The sequence below is a fragment of the Acartia tonsa genome, chromosome 14, assembly GCF_053477335.1.
Source record: "Acartia tonsa isolate MP-2025a chromosome 14, ASM5347733v1, whole genome shotgun sequence".
NCBI classification, from domain to species: domain Eukaryota; kingdom Metazoa; phylum Arthropoda; class Copepoda; order Calanoida; family Acartiidae; genus Acartia; species Acartia tonsa.
In genome coordinates, this window is record NC_137273.1 from 5,144,511 (window position 1) to 5,171,370 (window position 26,860).

The 26,860-nt window shown below is 32.3% G+C and overlaps 1 protein-coding gene across 3 annotated transcripts in view; it reads left to right on the top strand.

The window, feature by feature from the left end:
• The window catches only part of LOC145305974 (FMRFamide receptor-like), an 83,590-nt gene that overhangs the window by 35,878 nt on the left and 20,852 nt on the right, over positions 1-26,860 (top strand). For all 3 annotated transcript variants that reach the window (XM_080147886.1, XM_080147888.1, XM_080147887.1), the window contains exons 7-12: positions 4,123-4,214; positions 4,477-4,527; positions 8,076-8,162; positions 9,963-10,059; positions 19,912-19,991; positions 22,079-22,180. In XM_080147886.1, the coding sequence (XP_080004012.1) occupies positions 4,123-4,214; positions 4,477-4,527; positions 8,076-8,162; positions 9,963-10,059; positions 19,912-19,991; positions 22,079-22,180 (509 nt within the window). The remainder of the gene's footprint in view (positions 1-4,122; positions 4,215-4,476; positions 4,528-8,075; positions 8,163-9,962; positions 10,060-19,911; positions 19,992-22,078; positions 22,181-26,860) is intronic.

Genomic DNA, 26,860 nt, shown 5'->3' on the forward strand with positions numbered 1-26,860 from the left:
TTCTATAGCACATAAGTCTCTAGCCCTGTCAAGTTTTGTATGTATTCTATTCCCAACAGAATAATTCTATAGCATATAGCATATAGCATATAATTCTATAGCATATAAGTCTCTAGCCCTGTCAAGTTTTGTATGTATTCTATTCCCAACAGAATAATTCTATAGCATATAGCATATAGCATATAATTCTACAGCACATAAGTCTCTAGCCTCTGTCTAGTTTTGTATGTGTTCTATTCCCAACAGAATAATTCTATAGCATATAGCATATAGCATATAATTCTATAGCATATAAGTCTCTAGCCCCTGTCTAGTTTTGTATTTGTTCTATTCCCAACAGAATAATATAGCATATAGCATATAGCATATAGCATATAGCATAAAGCATATAGCATATAGCATATAGCATATAATTCTATAGCATATAAGTCTCTAGCCCCTGTCTAGTTTTGTATTTGTTCTATTCCCAACAGAATAATTCTATAGCATATAGCATATAGCATATAATTCTACAGCACATAAGTCTCTAGCCCCTGTCTAGTTTTGTATGTGTTCTATTCCCAACAGAATAATTCTATAGCATATAGCATATAGCATATAATTCTAAAGCATATAAGTCTCTAGCCCCTGTCTAGTTTTGTATGTGTTCTATTCCCAACAGAATAATTCTATAGCATATAGCATATAGCATATAATTCTATAGCATATAAGTCTCTAGCCCCGGTCTAGTTTTGTATGTGTTCTATTCCCAACAGAATAATTCTATAGCATATAGCATATAGCATATAGCATATAGCATATAATTCTATAGCATATAAGTCTCTAGCCCCTGTCTAGTTTTGTTTGTTTTCTATTCCCAACAGAATAATTCTATAGCATATAGCATATAGCATATAGCATATACAGTATGACCCTCGAAAAAGTATTTTTAAGCATCTGCAGCCCTTATTTCTCAATGAATTATTAAAAAATGCATATGTCCTTGTTCTCCATAGTATTCCACGTAAGTAGATATAAAAATATTTTTTTTACCTCCATTAACACCGGAGATTTTTAGAGCTAAAGTTTTGAAAAAGTGACTGAGAAAAAGAATTTTTTTTGTTTCTCTTATTTTTTGGATGGTTATATTATGTTTTTCTGGCAACTGAATAATGAGACACAAAGAAAAACAAGTTAACTAAATATTTCTTTTTTATTCCACCAAAAAATATAAATTTTTAATGGCAAAAAATACTACTGAATGAATTGATTATTTGCAAATTTTAGGTTATTTATTAACCCTTATTTATAGAAAAGGATTAATTATGACAGATGCTCCGCCTACTTTTCTGACATCTCAATTATTTAATAGGGGGTAAATTAAGCTTTTTAGACTAAAAAATCATTATGTTTTATTTTTATTTTCTTTATAACTTTTTTGTTATTAAAGTTAGGATTGTGAAACAAAAACAATTTTCCTGCTATATTCATAGAGATTTATTTGGTTTTTTAATCTTAAACAATTTTGCCTAATAAGTAAGTTTTTCAAAATATCATTAAACTAAAAAGACTCAAAAAATATGTGTAAAAAAATGCTTGTTACTCAAAAACTAAATTTTTTATTTCATTTTTGTATAAAAATTCTGCTAGTAACAAAAATAAAAGGATTTCTAGCTTAATTTTGCTAAAAAAGTCGTTTCATGTTAAAAGTTACTTTTTCCTCAGTCACTTTTTCAAAACTTTAGCACTAAAAATCTCCGGTGTTAATGGAGGTAAAAAAAATATTTTTATATCTACTTACGTGGAATACTATGGAGAACAAGATCATATGCATTTTAAAATAATTCATTGAGAAATAAGGGCTGCAGATGCTTAAAAATACTTTTTCGAGGGTCATACTGTAGTTCTATAGCATATAAGTCTCTAGCCCCTGTCTAGTTTCTTAATTGTTCTATTCCAAACAGAATAATTCTATAGCATATAGCATATAGCATATAGCATATAGCATATAGCATATAGCATATAGCATATAGCATATAGCATATAGCATATAGCATATAGCATATAGCATATAGCATATAGCATATAGCATATAGTTCTATAGCATATAAGTCTCTAACCCCTGTCTAGTTTTGTATGTGTTCTATTCCCAACAGAATAATTCTATAGCATATAGCATATAGCATATAGCATATAGCATATAATTCTATAGCATATAAGTCTCTAGCCCCTGTCTAGTTTTGTATTTGTTCTATTCCCAACAGAATAATTCTATAGCATATAGCATATAGCATATAATTCTATAGCATATAAGTCTCTAGCCTCTGTCTAGTTTTGTATGTGTTCTATTCCCAACAGAATAATTCTATAGCATATAGCATATAGCATATAATTCTATAGCATATAAGTCTCTAGCCCCTGTCTAGTTTTGTATGTGTTCTATTCCCAACAGAATAATTCACAGAAAAAAAACTGAAACTCAACCTTTTTGTAAAAATCTTTCATCGTAGCGCTACTACTATATACCTATATATATATCCGTCCATTTTTGTTTGCAGGGGCCTTTAGCTAAGGGTCCAACAAAACAGATATTATTTCTATAATCCGTGGAAAATTGTCTTATATGCGATAAAAACTTAATATAAAGCCCGAACACTTACATAAATAATCACGAACAAAAATTTAATATTTTGAATGTCTAGGATAAATTCAATAATTCCGTAGAAAATAAATTTTATTTTCTCAGAAAAATTTAGATAGCATTTTTAGTATTCATGCGACATAAATAAATCTTAAATTAATTTACATCCCATTTCTTCCCCCTAATACTTATACTTAAGTATCAGGGTGTTTGTTTGTCTGTGTGTTTGTACCGAAGGATCTCGCTAACCACTCAAACGATTGGGTTCTCCTTAACAGGGTAGCTTCTCATAGGTCCCGGGGAGGTTTAAAACTATTTTCTTGGGGTATGGGACACCCCCAACCCCCCCAAAAAATGAAAAATATCCCCCCTCCCCCCTCCAAAAGAATTTTAAAAAAAAATTATATAACAAAAATTTTAAATGGTAAAGTCATAAGGTGGGCTGGGGTATTTTAAAATTAGCCAGTCGAGAGAAACATTTTATCATTGTATGCGAGAAATTGTCTATTAATCAAAATTTTATCAATAAAAAATCTTCGAATTTTTTACAAAAATATCTTCTAATTCCTTAACAAAAAGTTCAACCCAGGTAGATTTTAAATTATTCTAAGCTTGAAACTAAAAGGAAATAAATTTGGTGTAAGTATACTGTTTTACTAAAGTTACCTTATCTTCAAAAAAGTACCAATCACCCCCCCCCCCCCCCCCTCCACCATCAAAAGGTTACTGTTTTTGATATTTTACTGGATACACATTCATGCATTCAACTCCTTTATTTTATATAAAAAAAGATAAGCTTAATTGGTTGAAAGGAAAGACCACAAAAATCCATGATTTTAAACAAAATTAAATTATCTTTTAAACTTGTTTAGAAGCTTCTAATCGAAATCTAATAAAAGTACCTAAAGTTGTTGACCCAACGATGAGAAAACGTTATCACAAAACTTTGCGGGCTGGTGTAAAAAAATCCCGCCAAATATCCCCTCCCTTTCTGGTTGTTTTCTGTCAAGGGGGGGGGGGGAGTATATTTATGCCCCACTTACATATTAACAGACATTAGGCTCTTTCTATACATTAGTCTACTTCTCAGATTCTAGAAATAATATATATTGTATAAATTTTTTTAGTACTACATATAAATGTAGAAATATTTGAATTAAAGAAATAGAAATTATACATTTTTTTCAAATACATCATGCATCATCGAAATTTATTGGTCTTAGGTTTTTAAGGCATTATACAATTTTCAGCTGAAAGCAAAGTGAACATTGCAGATGTACGGACCAATCAGAGAGCTGGTTTAGTATTAAAGCCAATGAGAGGGCAACCACGTGACTTTCAGCCAATGAGAAATAAGAATTGATTAACTGATAATAAGATATCTGTATTTTAGTGTATTACTGCTGAAGGCTTTTCAGTATAATTATCTAATCTCATATTGTTCTATATTAAGTTCTGCATAGCCGTTACCGAGATATTAATAACTAATTGTTTAATTTCAGTATTATACAACATCCCAAAGTTTTACGAGCATGTGGTTGAGGACAAAATAGTTCCAATACAAGATGTGGATGGTTCGGTCTTCAATATCACCGTAAGATTTTACTTTATGATAAGCAAAGCATTTCTATAGTTGTGGTAGTTTCATTTGTCCTTCTTTCAATAATAGTCAGCTTTGGCATTTAGGCATTTTTAAACTGTCCTAAGACGGCTTTAAGAGTTATGACGTCATACAATACAAATAACTAATTATAGGCCAGTATACATTTTACCATTGGTCAATTGCTGTTAATTATTAATCTTTAAAAAGTTTTGCTAATTAGTTTATCAAAAATTAATTTTGTTTTTATTTTTAGCAAAGTGAGATAAAAGCAACAGAATTGAGAGAAAATGAGAGCTATGTCAAGGTGATAAAATATAGATAGATAGATAGATAGATAGATAGATAGATAGATAGATAGATAGATAGATAGATAGATATATAGATAGATAGATATATAGATAGATAGATAGATAGATAGATAGATAGATAGATAGATAGATAGATAGATAGATAGATAGATAGATAGATAGATAGATAGATAGATAGATAGATAGATAGATAGATAGATAGATAGATAGATAGATAGATAGATAGATAGATAGATATATAGATAGATAGATAGATAGATAGATAGATAGATAGATACATAGATAGATAGATAGATAGATAGATAGATAGATAGATAGATAGATAGATAGATAGATAGATAGATAGATAGATAGATAGATAGATAGATAGATAGATAGATAGATGCGAGAAATTTCACATTATTACACATCATACTATAAATTGTATGCCCAACCATTTTTAGTGAATATGAAATTTTATATGGTACCTGTCAAAAATAATTTTACCTGAAAATTTTGCAAATTTTCCCGAATTCAAATATGAAATCAAGAACAAAAATATGCTTAGTTATAGCTTCTGGAAATATTTAAAATTAACTACCTAATTAGTTGTCTATTTAGCAATACTAGGTGTCTAAGGGCTCAAAAGTGTATTAAACCCGCCCAAGGCTAAATCTAAAAATAAAATAACTTATGCCATCTCGGCACCTATGTTAAGCTTTCCTAAAATGGAGAAATCAATCATTTTTTTTTAATTAACATTTTAAGCTTCAGAAAAAAACCTACTATTCTATATAAAAGGATAGTGAGTTAAAGATTAGATTTACACATTGCCTTTTTGTTACAAAATTATTTTGTAGGGTATTTATCAACCTTTTATAACTGGTATGTTTTAATCAACATTCAATTCGAAGATTTCGTTTCTGTCGACTAAATGGCATGAGATAAATAGCGATAACAATTAAATTATCGCCATGTATTTTCTAATAACATCATTGGCAATAATTACATGACATTAATAATAGTGGATATAGCTGACGTTTCATCTACTCTAAAGACCCTAAAGATTACAAAGAATCCCCGACTTTACCTAACCTAACTATACTAAAAACAGGACCTTTTTATCTCTTTTAAAAAATGGATGCATGGATGTGTCACTAACAAAATGAAAGGTTTAGGCCATCCTTTTGTGTATCTTTTACAGAATCCAATTACTTCAAAATTATAAATGAAAATTTTACTTAACATTTATTTATAGGATTTTCAGGGGCGTCCAAGCTTTTTTATTTTGGGGGGGAATTTTTTTTTTTGGGGGGTGGTAAAATTTTTTTTACCCCCCAAAAATTTTTTACCCCGGGGGTAAAATTTGCTTTGTGGGGGTAATTACCCCCCTGAAATCTGTTAGCAGGGGTAAATTTTTTTTACCCCCCCCCCCAAAAAATGCACCCCCGAGGTATGATTTTTAGGGGGGGTAATTTAAATACTATTAAATATTCAGTATTAAAAATGCGCCTAAAGCGCGCAAAATGGTGGGGGGTGCAAGGTAGGAGTAAATTTGAATGGGGGGGGGGGTAATCCCCACTTTACCCCCCCCCCTTGGACGTCGTTGGCCCAAAAAAATTGGGCATTTAAAAAAAATCTTGATTGGTTAGCCAAAATTTTTTTAATCTATAAAAGGGGTAACTTTGTTTAGAATCAGTGGTGGTTTTGGTCAATTGTCTTATCCCTAAAGATCCCTTATTAGACTATTTTTCAATGTATAGGCTAATGTTTGGCTTATTACTTTAAACAGCTTCGCTAGTATAATATGCTATCATTCTTGGTTTTCTAACAATGAATATACATACACAATAAGATATATAAGTTTTCCGGAATTTTCATGTTAGGGGGAGATTTGAAATCTGCATCAAATTTTAAGGATTTTTTATAAAATTAGTTTTTTGTATAATTCTTTATCTAAAAGCGGAAATGCATTTTAAGTTAATTAATTTTGACCAATAGGATAGGTGGATTTTAAACTACCTGCGCTCTAATTGGTTGAATGATATACGCCATCCAATCAGAGCGCAGATTTTTTAAATCCACCAATCACAAATGCCAAAATTGATTAACTTAAATTGCATTTCCGCTTTTAGATAAAGAATTATAGAAAAAACAAATTTTATAAAAAATCCTCAAAATTTGATGCAGATTTCAAATCTCCCCCTAACTTTAAAATTCCGGAAAACTTATATATCTTAATACACAAACAATATTAACTAGATTGATAAAGGGTGAGCAAAAAAAAATGCGTACCTTTTTAAAATTGAAATTGCGCGGCTTGTGTTAATAGTAGAAAAATGTAACGCATATCGTTAGAACCGTTAGGAAGACTATTTTTTGGAAATATAAAAACGATTCCTATGCTACGTATAGTTTAGGAGCTATGTGGTAAAATGTCCCAACTGGCTTAAAACTTGACTTGCGAGTAAATCATTAAAGATTAAAGCATACAAAAAAATATGTACCTTTTTAAAGTTGAGATTGCACGGCTTGTGTTAATAGTAGAAAAACGTTATGCATATCGTTAGAACCACTATTAAGTCTATTTTTTGGAAATATGAGAACCATTACTGTGCATCTTATAGTTTAAGAGCTACGTAGAAGAATGTCCCAACTGAATTAAAACTTGACTTGAGAGTAAATCATTAAAGAGAAAAAAAAGTGTGTGCAAAAATGCGGACATTTTTAAAATTCAAACTGCTCGGCTTGTGTGAATAGTAGAAAAATGCTATGTATATCGTTAGAACCGTCATAAGCTCTATTTTTTGGAAATATAAGTACGATTTTTGTGCTATTTTTAGTTTAGGAGCTGTATTGATAAATGTGAGAAAAGTGGAAAAATTTAATCTTTAATGATTTACTTGCAAGTCAAGTTTTTATTCAGTGGGCACATTCTACCACATAGCTCATAAATTATACATAGCACAGGAATCGTTTTTATATTTCCAAAAAATATACTTCATAGCGGTTCTAATGGTATGCATAACGTTTTTATACTATTAACACAAGCTAAGCAATTAGAATTTTAATAATGTACATATTTTTATTTGCATACCCTTTAATTTAATCTTTAATGATTTACTCGCAAGTCAAGTTTTAAGCCAGTTGGGACATTTTACCACATAGCTCCTAAACTATACGTAGCATAGGAATCGTTTTTATATTTCCAAAAAATAGACTTCCTAACGGTTCTAACGATATGCGTTACATTTTTCTACTATTAACACAAGCCGCGCAATTTCAATTTTAAAAAGGTACGCATTTTTTTTTGCTCACCCTTTAGTCAGACTGCAAATATTCTTTACAATACACCTGTTGAACAAGCTGTTCCTAGCTGCCTAAAAAAAATGCCGTCAAACAATACAAATGGCCAATGCCAATGGCCAATACAGAAACTAGATTACCAATGACAGGCCAGTATACCAATTATTTAGGCCAGTATTTCGTCATTTTTGTAGGCACTATATAAACAGCTTCCTCGTTGAATAAATTATAAAAAAATCTAAAATTGTTTTATTTTCAGATATACTTGATAATATTGAATTTGTTGGTTCATGGAATTATTCCCCTTCTCCTTCTAACAATACTGAATATAGTTGTATATAAACAGGTAGGATTTTTTTTATAAGCCCAGCGTGGCTACTCTATAATTTCGTGTCTAAATTTAGGCAGATAAAGGGTGAGCAAAAAAAAAATGCGTACCTTTTTAAAATTGAAATTGCGCGGCTTGTGTTAATAGTAGAAAAATACTACGCATACCGTTAGAACCGCTAAGAAGTCTATTTTTAGGAAATATAAAAAGGTACGCATTTTTTTTTGCTCACCCTTTACATTAAAGCATTATTACGACTTTGAATTTTGATCAAATCTTCTCTAAAATTTAATTTGAGTTTCAAAAGTTTTTATTCCAATGATCTTAACATAAACTCTTTGACCATAAAAAGTTGGAAGAAAAATAATGCAAAGTCAACCCTTTGAAGTTTGCTCAGGGATACAGGGATAGTTCAATAGAGGATTAAATATTCTTCATCCCAATCTTCAAAACCACAAAGTTCAGTCTTCTGAAAAAGTACCAAACTAATATTTTCTTCTAGTTTTCCATTTTTAAAATTGATTAATATTAAGTCAAAATATTGTTGCATATATTATTATCTTCTCAAATTTTGTAAATTAAAAAAAAAATAGAAAAATAGTTTGTTTTCCAGTTGTCTATTCCTCCAATACCTGGATTTAGCTTGGCTTATAATCTCAAATAGGGCCTGTGGATCGTGAAACCACCCATTACCCTGTAGATTACTCCAACCCCCAAAGAGTAATATATTAGTCAACCTATTTTCCTTCGAGCAAAAGTACAGGTCTGTACATCTATTCTGCCACACCCCCTACAATTTTTCCCATTTTTAAGTACTAAGCTGGGCTGGGGTGAAATTATTGTTCCAAACGCTACCAGAAAGAATGAAATTTTGAATAGCTCGCTTTTGCCTGGAGGGGAAAAAATGCACATTTCTATGCAAACTAAGTTTATCAAAACTTTTTTAGTGTTAAGCAAATATACACTACATATCATATGTGTTGGTTTGGCAGTCTGTTGATAAGAAAAAACTAAACATTAATTAAAATAGTAAGAAGGCTATTCCCAATTTATAAATGGGAATGTTAAATAATTGTATTACTGTCTACTGCTCTTTTTTTCACTTTTTTGGGGTGTGCTGACTATCAACAAAGTTATTCTTGTGTTGATCTTATATGAATAGTTTTGTGACATAGCAGCCAGGGAGGGAAGGGATATTGGACTATAAATTACAATAGTACCTAAAGTTCTACAACCACGTTATCTTATTCGTTGGATACTTTTAAAATTATGTTTGGTTGGTTTCAAACTTACATTAGAGGTAATTTTGTTTATATTCATTGGAGATGTATATCAATAAAGAATTCATTGTCCTATCCTTTAGAATCCCTTCATCACCGCCTAATGTTACTTTTTAAGGTAAATAGTTTACAAAGTTTATAGAAAACAAGATAAATATAACATCAATATAAACTTGATCAAATTTAATAGTTTTCTACTTACAAATTTCTTTTATTGTGTTATTTTCTTAGAAGAAAATAAGTAAGAGGTGAAAAAGTAAAAAAATATCATAGAAAATTGGACTAACAATCATTCCTTTCCTAACTTCATAGACTAGTCTTTAAAGTTATGATTGGAATTGTTGGATTAAAAGGTTTAATAATATTGATAACAATAACAGCATGCTATCAAATTAAATTGGAATAGAAAAGCATGGTTTTGATTTTGATCTTGTTTTAACTGAATAGTAATTTTCATGTTTGTGTTATTTCCCTGTCTATTTTGCCTGTAAAATGCTCTATTTTGATTCTATTAATTATTATTCTATGTTTGTTTTAGTTGTATGGGATGAGAAACACAGGTCCTGACACTTCAGACGGGTTCATTCATCACAAGGAGATTAAGCTAGCACAAGTTTCGCTTGTAATTGTTGCAGGTACGTGAACTTGTTTTTAGATATCTCCAGAGCATTTGATAGTGTAACTTTTTCAAGATTTTTAACAATGAAGAAAAGAAAGTTTTGGATCATTGGAAAATTGTTATGTTTAAGAACACATGAATTCGAAAGATGATTAAAGTCCCTCAACGTCATACGATAGAATAGCCAATGAGAAGCCAGTATACACTGTAATTGACCAATGGAAAATTTATGCCGGCCTCTGATTGGCTATTCTATCTTATAGCGACATAAATTCATGAATTCGGTAATGTTCATGATAGTTTTTTCAAAAGAAATTTCGATATTATGTCAGCTATGACCAATTTTACTTGATGCCATATGGTCATCATTAACAATATTATTAGCATTAATTCCTATGTTGTTTAGATATCAATAGAGCATTTGATAGTGTATTGTATCTGCTATTAGCTAAAAACTAACATTTGTCACGCAATAAAGGAACATTCAAGCATCAAATTAGACAGATTTTTTTAAAACTCATTCTAAATTATAAGAATGTGTTACATCACTGTGGGCTACAATTGAATCAAGACAAAAGTAAGTGCCGAGCCCTGGGACCTATGTAGGGTGAAAATAGACATAAATCCATGATGATTCCAGGTAGAGACAAAATATTTCAGCGGGGTCTTTTGGTTTTTTTTCAATTTTAAGTTCTGAATAAAAATTGAAAAAAAATATGAAAATCTTTAATAAAAAACAAACAGAAAATAATTTTTAATATCTTTTTTTACTGAAAGATACAAACAACTTATATACATACTATAAGCCTTGAAAAATTCATAATTTTCAAATTTAGATCTTCAATATAAAGATTTTTAGAAAAAACCTAACAACAAATTCTAACATATTTCTGATCAATATAGCAATAAAACGTCTTTTGTAAAATCTTTATCATCAAAAATAAATAGCACTTACTAAAGACTTTTTTTCATTTAATCTTATACTTTTTGCATTAATTAACATTAAAGATTGAATTTTTTAAAAAGAAAGGTTGCGTGATTTTTTTTCATAATTTATTGCCCAATTTTGAGATTCAGACAAAAAACCATACTGCTTTATATCATGTGATACTCTATTAGCAGCGGCTATGCCTCTAGAGGCATATAGGGGCCCTTTGGTTGGGGGGAAGTCGAACCCCCCTTACAATTACAGTTTTTTTAAAGAAAAAGTTTAAAATATTTATTTTGTAGAGTTAATTCTCTTGGGATGGTGATGGTACCCTTCCCCAAAATAGTTATAAACCTTACCAGGATATATGGGAAGCTACCATGTAAAGGAGAACCATATCGTTTCAGTGGTTATTTGGTGCACAAAGACTCAAATGGAACCTGTTACTTTATTATAAAGATACATATATACACAGAAACTCTACAATCAGAGTATGTCTGTTTGTTCATCCGTCTGTATAAAAACAATACAGAATATATTTATTTGGTACTAGTGGCTACACCCCTAGAGGCCTTTAGGGGCACTTAAGAGGGGAAGAAGTGGTTGAATTCTACAATTAGATTTTTATTTTAGGCTTAAAAAGAAAAAGTTTTTTTATTTGTTGTGGGGTCCTTTTTTAAGGGGCGATTTCTCTTAGGGAGGTAGAGGTGCCATCCCAAAAGAAGTTAAAATCTTCCAAGGACCAATGAGAAGCTACATAGTAAAGTAAAAAAAGAACCATATCAGTTCTTAAGCGTCAGAAAGATAGACAAACAGACATCAATATATTTTGTAAAATAAATAGTGCTTTAAAGCAGGGAGAGAAATATCATCTAAAAAAGAAAATTTTTGCTATTGTTTAAAAGTTATATCCCTGTATAAAAAAAGATAGGATGTCCATGTGTTATTTTTTCTGTCTGTGCCTAAAGTTCTTGCTAACCGCTGGACCAATTTGGTTCTTCTTTATCTTTTAGACTGATAATAGGATCAACATATAAAGGAGTAGTTTAGTGTCTATTAATCCTTATATAAAAGTAACTGTTTCTGTGTTTGTCTGTTTGTGTGTATATGTGTGTGGGTGTCTGTCGGTACCAGAGATTCTTTTTAACCGCGTAACTGATGTAGTTCTCCTTTTGGTTCCAGCTTTCATGGTCCTGAGAAGTTTTGAGTTTAGAAAAAAATGAGTTCCTACCTAACACTTAAAAAAAACTTTTTCTTTTACATACTACCACTGAAAGTAGGGGAGGGGTCAACTTCCCCCCACTTATCAAGGGCCCCTAGATGCCTCTAGGGGCAAAACCGCTAGTGATAAAATAATTTTTATCTTGAATTATGATTAAAGTGTTCTATTTCCATTTTATAAAACATAATTGTAATTATCAACCTCAAAGAATATCCAGATTTAGGTAATTGGATTTAATAAGGAAAAAAAAGAAGACAGCATCCATAATTAGTGAAGCTCTTAAGTTTAAAAGAATACAAATAAAGAAAATAGCAAGTGTAACATACAGATGCAAAGATATATTAATCAGAGCAAGATGGGACAATGGGCTGTTTATTAGACTAGTCCCTATAGTTTAATATAGCAATTTGTTATTCGTTGGCTTAACTACTTAGGGGACTTGTTGCAATTTTTGTTTGGTTGGATTATTAAATTAAGTGCCCAACTTTTCAATCATTAACTGAAACATAAAGAAGGGTTATCCATGTATCATATTTGGAAATGTAAATCAATTTAGCGGTCATTGTCTTATCACTTTAGATCCCTGAATAGTATGTAACAATGATCAATGGTTCTTTTTCTTTATGTAGCTTCTCATTGGTCCTTGGAAGGTTTAAAACTTTTTTGGGAGGATACCTCAACCATCCTAGGAGAAATCACCCCCTAAAAAAAGGACCCCATTACACACACAAAAAATAACTTTTTCTTTTTAAGCCTAAAATAAAAATCTTATTGTAGAATTCAACCACTTCTTCCCCTCTTAAGTGCCCCTAAAGGCCTCTAGGGGTGTAGCCGCTAGTACCAAATAAATATATTCAGTATTGTTTTTATACAGACGGATGAACAAACAGACATACTCTGATTGTAGAGTTTCTGTGTATATATGTATCTTTATAATAAAGTAACAGGTTCTATTTGAGTCTTTGTGCACCAAGGGATCTCACTAACAACTAAAACGATATGGTTCTCCTTTACATGGTAGCTTCTCATATGTCCTAGTAAGGTTTATAACTATTTTGGGGAAGGGTACCATCACCATCCCAAGAGAATTAACTCTCCAAAATAAATATTTTAAACTTTTTCTTTAAAAAAACTGTAATTGTAAGGGGGGTTCGACTTCCCCCCAACCAAAGGGCCCCTATATGCCTCTAGAGGCATAGCTGCTGCTAATAGAGTATCACATGATATAAAGCAGTATGGTTTTTTGTCTGAATCTCAAAATTGGGCAATAAATTATGAAAAAAAATCACGCAACCTTTCTTTTTAAAAAATTCAATCTTTAATGTTAATTAATGCAAAAAGTATAAGATTAAATGAAAAAAAGTCTTTAGTAAGTGCTATTTATTTTTGATGATAAAGATTTTACAAAAGACGTTTTATTGCTATATTGATCAGAAATATGTTAGAATTTGTTGTTAGGTTTTTTCTAAAAATCTTTATATTGAAGATCTAAATTTGAAAATTATGAATTTTTTAAGGCTTATAGTATGTATATAAGTTGTTTGTATCTTTCAGTAAAAAAAAATATTAAAAATTATTTTCTGTTTGTCTTTTATTAAAGATTTTCATATTTTTTTCAATTTTTATTCAGAACTTAAAATTGAAAAAAAAAACAAAAGACCCCGCTGAAATATTTTGTCTCTACCTGGAATCATCATGGATTTATGTCTATTTTCACCCTACATAGGTCCCAGGGCTCGGCACTTACTTTTGTCTTGATTCAATTCTAGCCCACAGTGACATACATATGAATTTCATTCAGAATATTTAGAATATTTATTTGTAATTATATAAACAAATGAAAGTTGGATACTTCCCCACAAAGTCTTTGTCGAACACAAGACCATCCCCCATCCCCCAACAAGATAAATTTAAAATAGGGGGAGGGGCAGTTTTTTTCCTATGCCTGACCCCTGAGGGGCATCCCAGTACCCAATATAACTTTACGTAACCTGACCTAAATTACTAAACAAACAAACAACCTCCCCAAATAATTTTAATCTATTTTGAAAGTAAGGGGGGGGGGGGGGAATATTGATGCTTCACAAGGAACTTTGATGGAAAACACTGAACGTTGTAGTATTGTTAGTCTGTATTGTCTGTATTCATGTACATTATTAATTATTCATCTATTCTTTTAGCAAACACAATACATTAAATATTTAAATTGAATTAGGTTTATAAATAAAACTTTGCAGGCTAAATCCAAAACCACAAAACTGCATGAGAAATAAGGATGACAACATCCATAAAAGCGAAGCTTAAAAGATGAGACGGAAAGACTGACCAACATTTTTGAAGTATATTAACAAAGCATATAATAAAAATAATTATTTAGAGTATAAATCTGTCCCAAAATAATTACAGGACTTACTCACATTTCAAAATGCTCTGCTGCTAGTATTGTGATTAATCTTCCCTGGAATCATCATTTATAAAATCAATTAAATTTCAATTATACGATAAAAAAAACTATGTTAAACAAAACGTATGTGCATTGCACTCTATTCCCTTTAAACTTGTTTTCAAACGGGTTCTGAAAAATTTTGTGAACAACTTCAAAAAAATTTATTTCAAATAAAAAATTTGCATATAAGAGTTATATAAACATGCAGAAAAAAATGAATAATATTTAACCAAAACCAGTACTGCGAAATTCTTAATGATATATTTTATTATTTTAATTAAGTATCATATCACATTGTAAAATATTTAGAAACAATATTTGAAAATTATCCACCAAAATTGTGCATCATATAAATCAGGGCTCGGCAGCCGCGCGTCAGCCGCTTGTAAGCCTCAGGGAAATCAATCTTTTACTACTTTAAAAAAACAGCTGGAAGTCTAAACCTGGCCCAAATATTGCAATTAATCATTAATAAAAAAAATTGCAAAGCATACAAACCGGTTCAAATTTTAATCTTTGTTACAACTTACACACAGCTGCCGAGCCCTTAATTATAAATAAATCAACAAGAGTACAAATTATTTAAAAAGAATATACATCATCAAAAGTTTGAAATGTAAAATGACTATCGAATCATAACTTTGAGAAATAATTAGATCAATATAAGAACCATTGTTTGAAATGGAGATTGAACAGGGATCTTAAGGGATAAGACAAACAATTTGTATATCATCCCCAATGATGAAAAAGTAAATTACTAAATGGTTGAAAAGTTATGGCACTACTAGTTTGGAACTAATCAATCATAATTCAATAAAGATACCCAGTGTTTTTAAATTCCACGAGCAAGATAATATGTTTACAAAAGTTTGGGTACCAGTGTAATTTGCTGTCCAATATCCCCTCCCTCCCTGAGATTTTAGTACAAAGTACTTGAGAATAGGGTTGGGCCGGATACTTTTTTTGCCAGAAACCGGATACCGGATATCTGGTATCCGGATAGTTTCAATTTCCGGTATACGGCCGAAAATCTGGCCAACGCTCGATATCCGGCAAATTACCGGATAACCGGACATCCGGCAGTATAAATCAGCCGGATATCGGTATCCGGATAGTTTTAATTTCCGGTAACCGGCCTGATTTCGAAAATGGCCGGGTATCCGGCCAAACCGAATATCCGGCCCAACCCTACTTGAGATATACAACAATATACACATCTAGCTGTGTATATTCGATATATAATTACTTGGATGTTGCACCAGATTTCTTTGTACTCTAATAAAGTGATACTCACAGCTTACTAAAATAACGATACCCTTCATCTATCCCTATCCCAAACCCTCCCCTCTTACTGCATGAACGAACAAACCAATAAACATAAACAAATTTTCCCCTGTCAAAATATCCACGTATACTATATCCATTATGTGCCTACACAAGTAACATGAATAATTAATTGGACATTTATTATTGAATAATTGTTAACCAACATTATATGGTAACAGTAAAACTTTTCTTTGCTACAACAAACTTGGAACTTTGATACTATTTGCAACTAATGCTTACCAATGTTTAGCTTTAAGCACTGAAGCTAAACACATAAATATCTTTTAGAAAGGTAGGTTTGCTCTCTCTTAGAATCTTAAAATAGATATTAGGGTTGGGCCGGATACTTTTTTGGCCGGATACCGGATACCGGATATCCGGCTGATTTCAAATGCCGGATATCCGGTAACCGGTCGGATATCCGGCCAACGCCGGATATCCGGCAAATATCCGGTTATCCGGCCAAATTACCGGGTATCCGGCCGGATAACCGGCCAAATTACCAGATATTAAAATAGTAAAAAAAAAATTCTTCAGAAATCTTATATAAATTTACATAAAGTTAAACTTATTCAGAAAAAATGTTCTTCTAGCTTCAATAATAAGAAAATTATAGCCATTTAAGATTTTAAAAAGCAGAGATTTTTGGTGTAAAGTATAAAAAATTAGGATCTACTGCAGTTCATGGTAAAATATTGCTGGTAACGAATGCTTCCTGGTTACTGGCAATATTACAAGAATCCTGGGTCCAGCAGCACGCATATTTCCCTAAATCCCAGGTTCCTGTTAGCTGGCAATCTGCTCATTTTCCAGGTTACCAGCAATGACAGAAGATTACTGGCTTACAGGAGTTTTTACCCCATACCCTTTTTCACAATTTCTTAGGGGGTAAAGCAATGCTTAAAAAGGGACAGTGGCTTCCAATGCTGTGAAACTAGCTGTAATTACTTTATATACATACTTAAAAGAGGTAGGAGAAAGGGGTTGGGGATCTTCACCTACAAATTTAACTGCTTTTATTTTAAATTTCGCTTTCGCGCCAAAATTTGAATGGCATCCATCAAAAGTGCCCAACGACCTAACAATCAATACCGGCTCTTTATTTTTATAATAAATTAAAAAGATAGTCTTTATTTTAATCATATTTGCAAATGGAATTTTATTATCGTCTAATAATAAAGAGATTTTAATTGGTAGATATTTGATTTAGGAGAAAGTATGTAAGTTCCATCTTGGAAATGAAGGTCGCTAGGAAGTCCATGATAATATATACGTCTCTATTTCTCACCCTTATTTTAAAAAAAAACGTAGTTGCAATTTAACAAGTAAGACCACATCCATAAAAGCGAAGCTCTAGAGTGTCAGAACTGAATAATCAGAATATAAATGTATAAAAGACGATACAAAATTGTCAGTAATTTCTTGAAAGCTGATTAAATACAAGATAATGTTTAAGGGCATACTTACTTTTTTAGGACTTGATTATAAAGATGTTTCGCTTATAACATTGTACTTAGTTGTCATAGGAATCAGTATTAAAAAAATTAGATTAATCGGATAATAAAAACTTGCTGTTTAAAAAAGTTAAAAAACTTGTTTTAAATGGACGTACGGAGATTCTAGTAATGACGGTGGTACCTAACTACATGCCTAAATCAACGAAAGCCATCCGTTCTGGACAGACGTACGGACGGACGGACTCATCTAATTATAGAAAAGCTTCGCTTTTAAAAATGGGTAATCACGGTTATTACAAAAAGGTAAGCACTTTATTAAAAAGCTAGGGGAAAGTTGAAAGGGCAAAGTTAGGGGAAAGGCAAACTATCGCAACAAATAAATATTGGCAATTCTAAACAACCACTCACAGTCAAATACAGGATAGGAAATAGGAAACATCACCAGCCATGCCGCCACAAAGTTTGTCCGTACATTAAAATACGTCAATAGGAGAAGAAGGAGGGGGGGGGGGGAGTTAGAGAAATTCTTAGCACATTTATATTATTTTATATAATAGTTTAGATAAAAATTAAAGTTTACAGAACTAATCATTTTATTATCCCCGGAGATCCATGGATATCCTTTAATAAAGAAACATGATGTCTGTTTGTTTAGCTGTACCGAAGAATCTCGCTAACCACTGAACCGATCGGGTTCTCCTTAACAGGGAAGCTTTTCATAGGTCCAGGGACGGTTTATAACTATTAGTTTGGGGGAGGGTTCCAGAGAAATCACAGAATGCTTTTTTTCGTACAGACTTAAACGCAACATAGACAAATTATATAAAAACGGGTTTTTGGGATTCAACTCCCACCTCTTCAAGTGCCCCTAGAGGCCTGTAGGGGGCTTAGCCGTAAGTTTATGAATATTTAAAAATCAATTTGTTTATAGTATATGTAAAGACATTATGTCCATTTGATTTACTTTTTATTACAGCCTTACAGTAAAATATTCAGAAATAAAATTTATTTTGAAATTAGCTTGTTGATATTATGTTAGCAATGCCCACTATAATTAAAGCAATAGTCGATGGAATGTCTACAATTTTACACAAGGATATTTACTAGAATATAAAAATTAACAGGTTATATCTTTTCAAACCTAATTTAAGCAATCTTCTCAAATATTTATAAACATGGACTTAAGGGCCAATTGTACAGTAAATTCGAAGCTGTCAAATCACAAAAGCAAATGACTGAATGAAACAAATTTATCAATATTTATATGACCCTTTTTCATATCCATAGCCAATTAGTACAGAGTAGGATCTACCCCCCCCCCCCCTCTTCCCATTACCATAACCCTTACCATTGGTCTTTCAGACAAACATGCCAAAATAGCCGCTTCGAGTAGCGTGCTATCAACCTCTATTTGTGGGGTAAGTGTGATAAAAGGGTAATGGGAATTAAAAAGGGAAATATTGCTTTTTAACAGGAATATTTCAAACCTGCCAGAGTCCAGGAATGTGCATAAATTGCCAGCAACCAGGAAAGTTAAACATTGGTGGCTCCAGAAATATTTCTTGTTATGCTAGATCCAGGATTCTTGAAATATTGCTAGGAAGCATTCGTTACCAGCAATGTTTTACCATGAACTGCAGTAGATCCAAAAATTATAGAGCCGGATATCCGGCCGGATAGTTTCAATATCCGGTATCCGGCCGGATATTGAAAATGGCCGGATATCCGGCCACACCGGATATCCGGCCCAACCCTAATAGATATAGAACATATATGAATGCTTTTAGATAAAGAATTATACAAAAACGAATTTTATAAAAAAAAATCCTTAAAATTTGATGCAGATTTCAAATCTCCCTCTAACATTAAAATTCCTTCCAATTTATATATCTTATTGTACATATTAGTAGACTTTACATGTTAAGATGCCTAATGTGAATAAATGCAAACAAGTTGAATACATGTGTTGTACATATTAGTAGACTTTCCATGTTAAGATGCCTAATGTGAATAAATGCAAACAAGTTGGACCTCCACCAATCTAAATCAAATTAGTTGTAACATGAGAACAAAAGGATAATAAAAAAAAAGAATATTTGGAATAGGATACAGACAGTTAAAGTACAATACCCCCCCCCCCCCCCCACCCCTAACTAAAACCAGCCCCTATAGGTTTTTTTAGTTTATTTTTTAGGTTTCGAAGCTTTGTCCAAATATTTTTGGTGGGGACTTTAGAGGTCCTGCAACGTTTAACAAGGCTCAAAATAATTATTGCTATTTTCAGCATGTCTTCGAAAGCAATTAATATCCGCTGGATTGGAACAGGTTCTAAGCTATTTCGAAAAATCATGTATAATATTGTTTTTAGACGATAATATTAATACCAGTTTTTTTCCCTAGGACTTTGGCTGCCTTGTTGCCAAGAAAACAGGGAATTTTATTTTAATATCGGCGTAATACTGTCTATAAAATGTTTATATTTTTTTTAGTATTTATCATCTGTCACGCCGTGCGCTGGGTACCAAATATTTGGGAACTCAAACAATCTCAAGAAGATTCTAAAGACAAGGTAAGTTTTCTTTTCTTTAAAAGGAAGCCTGTAAGAAATACCACGCTTTAACTGCTGAAAGACTGCCACAAATTATAAGCTTATTTTTGTCATAAATTTAGGTTTCCAGTAACTAATTATAATTTTACAACAAAAATACCCATTTTTATAGTCAAAATCATTAAAAAAAATTAAGTTTAACTTGCGTTGTGCCAATCAGAAGGCTGAATCAGCTTAACAACCAATCACAGCTGAGCTTGTATTAGTTTACCCCTTTGTTTCCGCTATGATTTTCATTTAAAAATGCAATTTAAATCGAATTTTTTTCATAGATTTTGACTATGAAATGTGGTGTTTTTATTGTAAAAATGTTATCAGTTACCGGCAATCTAAGTTTCTGACAAAGATAAGGTTATAATTTTGTGTCTAGGCGACGTAATTTAATATTGTTTTTTCTTTTATGAGCATTGGAAATCTTTCCAAAATTTCATTGTACATAAAATGCTATTTTGCCATGCCTAGAACTTTTTTGTTATTGAAGCTGAAGGCTTTAAATTTGTGGTATTGTGTCTACTTGTGGCAGTCTTTCAGCAGTTAAAGCGTGGTATTTCTTGCAGGCGTCCTTTAAATGACTTTATATTTAGGTCCGTCTGTACGTCACAGTTAGCTATTTTCATTGGCATGTTAGAATTGTCCTACCGATTTCAAACTTTGGATGATGATTCCTGTAGCAGTTTCAGATTTCCATAGCGAAGTAACTCTAAAATCGTAAAGCCCTTTCAACCGCTTTTTGTTTGATTTTATTATCCTATTCAGTTGAATTTTTAACCAATGATTCCTTGAATAACAAGGTACAGTATTTTAAGCGAAGCATCTCTATAATCAGGTCATAAAAATGCAAGTATGTCCTTAAATATACCGAAGCCACCTAGAGCTGCAGCTGCAACCTTGTATTAAACCACAGCCTCAAGGCTAATGGTTTGACACTCTTGTATTTAACCACAGCCTCGAGGCTAATGGTTTGACAACCTTGTATTTAACCACAGCCTCGAGGCTAATGGTTTGACAACCGACAATTGAAAGAACTTATCTAGCTATCCCCCTGTTAAAGATTCCTGTAATTCCTTGAAATTAGTATTCTGGTTGCAGTATTTAAAACTAACGGCTACGCCCCTTAGAGCCTCTAGTGGCACTTGAAATGTTTGGAGTTTTAAAAAATAATATGATACCTTTCAATGTTGCGAAGGAGTCACTACGATACTTGGCAGTGTTACGTAGGAGTCTCTATTCGAGAAGAAATTTTTTTGATTTATTGTGATTTCTCTTGGGAGGGTGGTGGTACCCTCCCCCAAAATAGGTTTAAACCTTCCTGGGACCTATGAGAAGGTATCCTGTTAAGGAGAACCCGATCGGTTCAGCGGTTAGCGAGATCCTTTGGTACAAACATACAGACAGTCAAACAGACAAACAAACATCCTGTTACTTTATTATAGGGATAAATAAAATTTGTTTGATCTTGATTTTTATTAATCATTATATTTTTCTTAAAAAGTACTATATTATAGCAGCTGCGACCCCAGCATCAGGGGCTCTGCATTCAATAGGATTAGAAAGGGTGCAGGAAAAGAGCCTAACTTTATCAAAATAGCCTAAAATCATCATAATATAAGGTGAAGCTTCCCGAAAAAGGGAGACCTCACTCATTTCATATTTATATTTAGAGTGTTGCTTGGCCTGTATAAATTAAAGAATATTTATATTTAGAGTGTTGCTTGGCCTGTATGGATCATAGAATATTTATATTTAGAGTGTTGCTTGGCCTGTATGGATCATAGTATATTTATATTTAGAGTGTTGCTTGGCCTGTATGGATCATAGAATATTTATATTTAGAGTGTTGCTTGGCCTGTATGGATCATAGAATATTTATATTTAGAGTGTTGCTTGGCCTGTATGGATCATAGAATATTTATATTTAGAGTGTTGCTTGGCCTGTATGGATCATAGAATATTTATATTTAGAGTGTTGCTTGGCCTGTATGGATCATAGAATATTTATATTTAGAGTGTTGCTTGGCCTGTATGGATCATATAATATTTTTATTTAGAGTGTTGCTTGGCCTGTATGGATCGACTACACAACTTCTTTATCCCATTTGCTAACAGTATTCAGCAGTTCAGTCAACTTCTACATTTATACATATAAACATGTAAGTCTATTTATTAGTTGCTACGCTACTCTATTCATACTTGATGTCACTACGTACGTTCATCCTCCCGCAGGTTAAAGTCAATTACGTTGTTTAATTGTACATTTATATCTATAATACAAAGTATCTTGATGTCTGTCCGTCTGAAGCTTAAGATCTCGCTAACCACTGAACGGATCGGATTCTACTCTTCAGGGTATATACCTATTGGTCCTGTGGTGGTTTTAAGCTATTTTCTTGGGGGGGGGGGACACCCTCAACCCCCCAAAAAATTAAACTCAAACTCCCCCCCCCTCAAAAAAAATTTGGGGGGGGGGAAGTATGGTTCGGGGCACCCGAATTTTTTTTATTTTTTATTTTTTTAAAAACTACTTCATGGGGCAAAGCCCCTAGAGGTTACGGGCGAAACCGATAGTTCTATTATAAAGTAGCAAGTTTTTTTGTCTGTTGCTCAATATTTCGATAACTACAGAACGGATTGAGTTCTTCCTTTTAGGGAATTCACTTAGGGGCCGATATAGTTTTAGGCTATTTTTTTATATTCGAGTTTTTTAATTGTTTCAGGCTATTTTTCTGCCCTTTCATAACCCTTTGAAATAAAGATCCTAGATGCTAGTTTTTAATAATTTATCATAATGTATCATAATTACAATTAAAGAAGTATGACATAGATCCATATGAAAAACTTAGAAAATAATAATATGGAATTGTACCTAAAACAAATATATCCATAAATAGCGAATGTATGTATATATAAATTAAGAAAAAGAGTAAGTGGAAACTTTCTGAATCTCTTTCACATACAAGCATAAATTACTTATAAAGTAGAAACTTTAACGATACGAAAAAAAAGCACGTCGTTTTTAGTTCGCAATGTTGCTTTTATATGTTTTTTATTTAAAAAGAAGGTCATATTTAGAGTAGCTTCGCTTGAAGTTGAATAAAACATCCTTTAAAGGACGTAATACAGTTTTCAAGAAAAAAATCTTATAACATTTTTATGAAAGAGTCGCTCTTGAGAATAAATATTTTGATGGTACTCGAATATTAAGAAATATTAAATATTGTGTTTTTTCAGCAAAATATGATGCTTTTTTTGCTTTTTTTTGTGAAGCGAATCTACATTAGCCAGAGATTTCTGTAATACCAAAATGTAATAAAATGTTCTATAATTATTTTAAGTAGTAAAGTTTTTGATCTCGAAATTGCTGGTTCAAATGGATTGTGCATTTTTTAAAAGCTTTTTTATGTCTTTGGTTGGTTCTAGGCTATTTTCCTGACCTTCCCCTAGTCAACTAGAAGTTCTATAACAACAAGGATGACAACATCCATAAAAGCGAAGCACTGAAACGGTAGGAAAACCGGACATTAACACTTGTTTAGTGTCAGAACTGAATAATCAGAATATAAATGTATAAGGGTCAAAGCAAAATTGTAAGTAAATTTGTTGAAAAAACTGCTTGATTCAGAATAATGTTTGTAAACTTACATTTTTAGGACTTGATTATAGAGTTGCTTCGCTTATTACATTATACTTTGTTGTCCCAGGAATCAATATACTAAAAATCAAATCAATCAGATGATTCATCATCATCAGACGCATCTCTCTTTTTGACTGTGAAGGCCAGAGAATACGGACACCTTGTTCCTCCATGAATTCCTGCTGTCTTTCTCAGCTTCTCCCCATGTTAATTCCAAATTAAAGAGGTCCTTTTCAGTGCTCCGCCTCCAGGTCATTTTTGGTTGTCCCCGATTACGCTTACCAGTGGTAGGGTTCCATTTTAAGAACTTTTTTGGAAACCTATTTTGTTCCATTCTGAGCACATGTCCTAGCCACCTTAGTCTTTTATATTTCACTTCTGCTACAATACTATTGCACTTGGTCTTAGCATACAGCTCAAGGTTTGATATTTTGTTTGGCCAGAATATTTTGCAAATTCTTCTTAGGCAGCTATTGTGAAATGCATTAAGTTGATTTGTTTCAGTTTTCACAGTTCTCCAGCATTCCGCTCCATAGAGAAGAACTGATTTCACATTACTGTTGTAAAGTCTGATTTTTGTTTTCAGAGCAAGTTTCTTTGAATTCCAAACGTTGTGTAGACTGTTGAAAGCAACCCTAGCCTTATCAATCCTGGTTTTAATATCAGCTTTTGAGCCATTTTCACTGCTGATAACACTCCCCAGATAGGTGAATTTGTTGCTTTGTTTCAATTGTTCACCATTTATTGTTATAGTTTGATCAGGGTTTGTAGGTATATTCATAATTTCAGTCTTCTTGACATTAACAAAGAGCCCGACTTGTCCTGCATATTTGACTAGTCTATCTGTCTTAGCTTGTAGATGTTTAATTGTTTCTGAAATCAGTGCCAGGTCATCAGCAAAGTCCAGATCTTCTAGGTGTCCTAGTATGCCCAGCTGGAGACCACGTTTTTTGTCCTCTGTGGTTTTCTTCATCACCCAGTCAATGACCAATATAAATAGAATAGGTGATAAAATGCATCCCTGTCTAACTCCAGTGCTTATTTTAAAGAAATCAGATGTCTTATTGTTTCCAACTGAAACACAGGCTTGGAAGTTGTCATAAAATTTAGTTATCATAATTATCATCTTTTCTGGTATACCATAACTTCTTAGTATTTTCCAGAGTGTTTGTCTGTGTATGGAGTCAAAGGCCTTAGAGAAATCAACAAAATTTACGTGAAGTGGCTTGTTAAATTCAACACATTGTTCAATAACTGTCCTAAGGGTGAAAATTTGGTCAACACAGCCCCTTCCAGCACGGAATCCAGCTTGTTCTTCTCTCAGTTTATTGTCAATTTTCTCATCAATTCTGTTTAAAATAACTTTACATAGGACCTTGCTTGGGATAGAAAGCAGCATAATTCCTCTCCAATTATCACAATTGTTCAAATCTCCCTTCTTAGGTAGTTTTATGATTATACCTTTAGACCAGTCCGTTGGTATCTTTTCTTGCCTCCAAATTTTATCAAAAAGATCAGTTAGAGTCCTAGCAGAAAGATCTATGTCTGCCTTAAGCATTTCGGCAGTTATCAAGTCAGGTCCTGGTGCTTTGTCATTCTTTAGGCTATGTATAGCAGCTTTAACTTCTTGAATAGTTGGTGGTCTTATATCTATGTCTATTTCATGTCCTGGTTCTGGTTCAGCAGTAATTTCTGGTTCAGGTCTGTTCAACACTTCTTCAAAATGTGATTTCCACCTTTCAGCAATTTCTTTTTCTGTAGTGAGTAATTTACCATCTTTAGCCTTGATAGTTTCACCACTCTTTTTGCTATATTTGCCACTTCAGATGATTAGTTCACATAAAAATTTGTTGTTAAAAATGTTTAAAATGGACGTACGGACATTTTAGTAATGATTGTAGAGTTGCTACGCTTTCTGAATCGTACCTAACTTCTAAAGAAATCAGCATGCAAAATTTGAAATCGATAGGACAATTCTAACATGCCTAAATTAATTTAAAAAGCTATCCGTTACGGACGGACGGACCGACCCCAATTATAGAAAAGCTTCGCTTTTAAAAATATTGGTAAAGAAATTAAAAGACCATAGTAATTGCAGGGAAAAGGGAATGTGATTCTGACAAACAATTATAAAGAAGAATTTCCCCACAACCCCATTCCCTTTATTTTCCCCTACTTTCCCACTCCTCTTCAGTTACATGAAAAACTTTACCCCAACAAAATAATAAATTTCAATTGGAATTAATTGGCTGAATAGCAGCCCCTGAGTAATTGGACGTTTTTTACTAGTGCAGCTTCTAAGTAATTAGGTATTCTTGATTGAACGTATTATGCTACTAATGAATGTTTTCATTCTTGATATTTATCTAATACATAAAATTGTACCGCAGTGAAAATTGAAAATTTGCTTCAAAGCGTCATAAATCAAAAAAAATAAGGTATATAATAAAATACTCTTAAAATTGCAAGTATTTGTGCTTGCTTAATTTATAATTTTATACATCCAGTGGTTGATATTAAGAAGAGCAAATTTTATTTTGTTTTAAACCAGTCCCCCCTCCCCACAAAAAAAATAACACAACACATAAAGCTAAATCTACGAATTAAGTATAATCTTATCTGAATTGAGTATCTCCCTTTATGTTATCCCTTTATTGTGTCTTTTTCATTTGAAGAATTACTAGACCACATTACCGACCTACGGACCAATCCTATTTTTAAAACAGTAAGATTTATTTTTGTCTATCAAGATCTCGTTAACCACTAAACTGATTAAGTTTTACATCTTAGAGGTTATTCGCATTGGGCGAGGTATTTTTTGTGATAGTTTGTTTCTTAATGTAATCTAGGGATAGTTTTATGCTATTTTCTGCCCCCTACCTCCTTCTTGGAGTACATTGACCGAAGATCGTCACAGCGTCTTTGGTCTACTACCAAGAGAAAAATTTAAATCATTTTCTCGTATTCATTCGAATCCGGTGGATAGGAACCGGTTCTCATCCATACGAAAAAACTATGTCTAGCACCGTATTATATCCAGCTTTCTACGAATATAAAAATGTACAATCATAAGATTTAAGCCGTTTATAATACGATGCGAGAAATAACTATTAGATGTGTCATCGATTAGTCTTCTCCCCAAATTTTAGCACTTTTAAAAAATTTGGACGTTCGAAATTAATTTCTTTTGACGTATTTA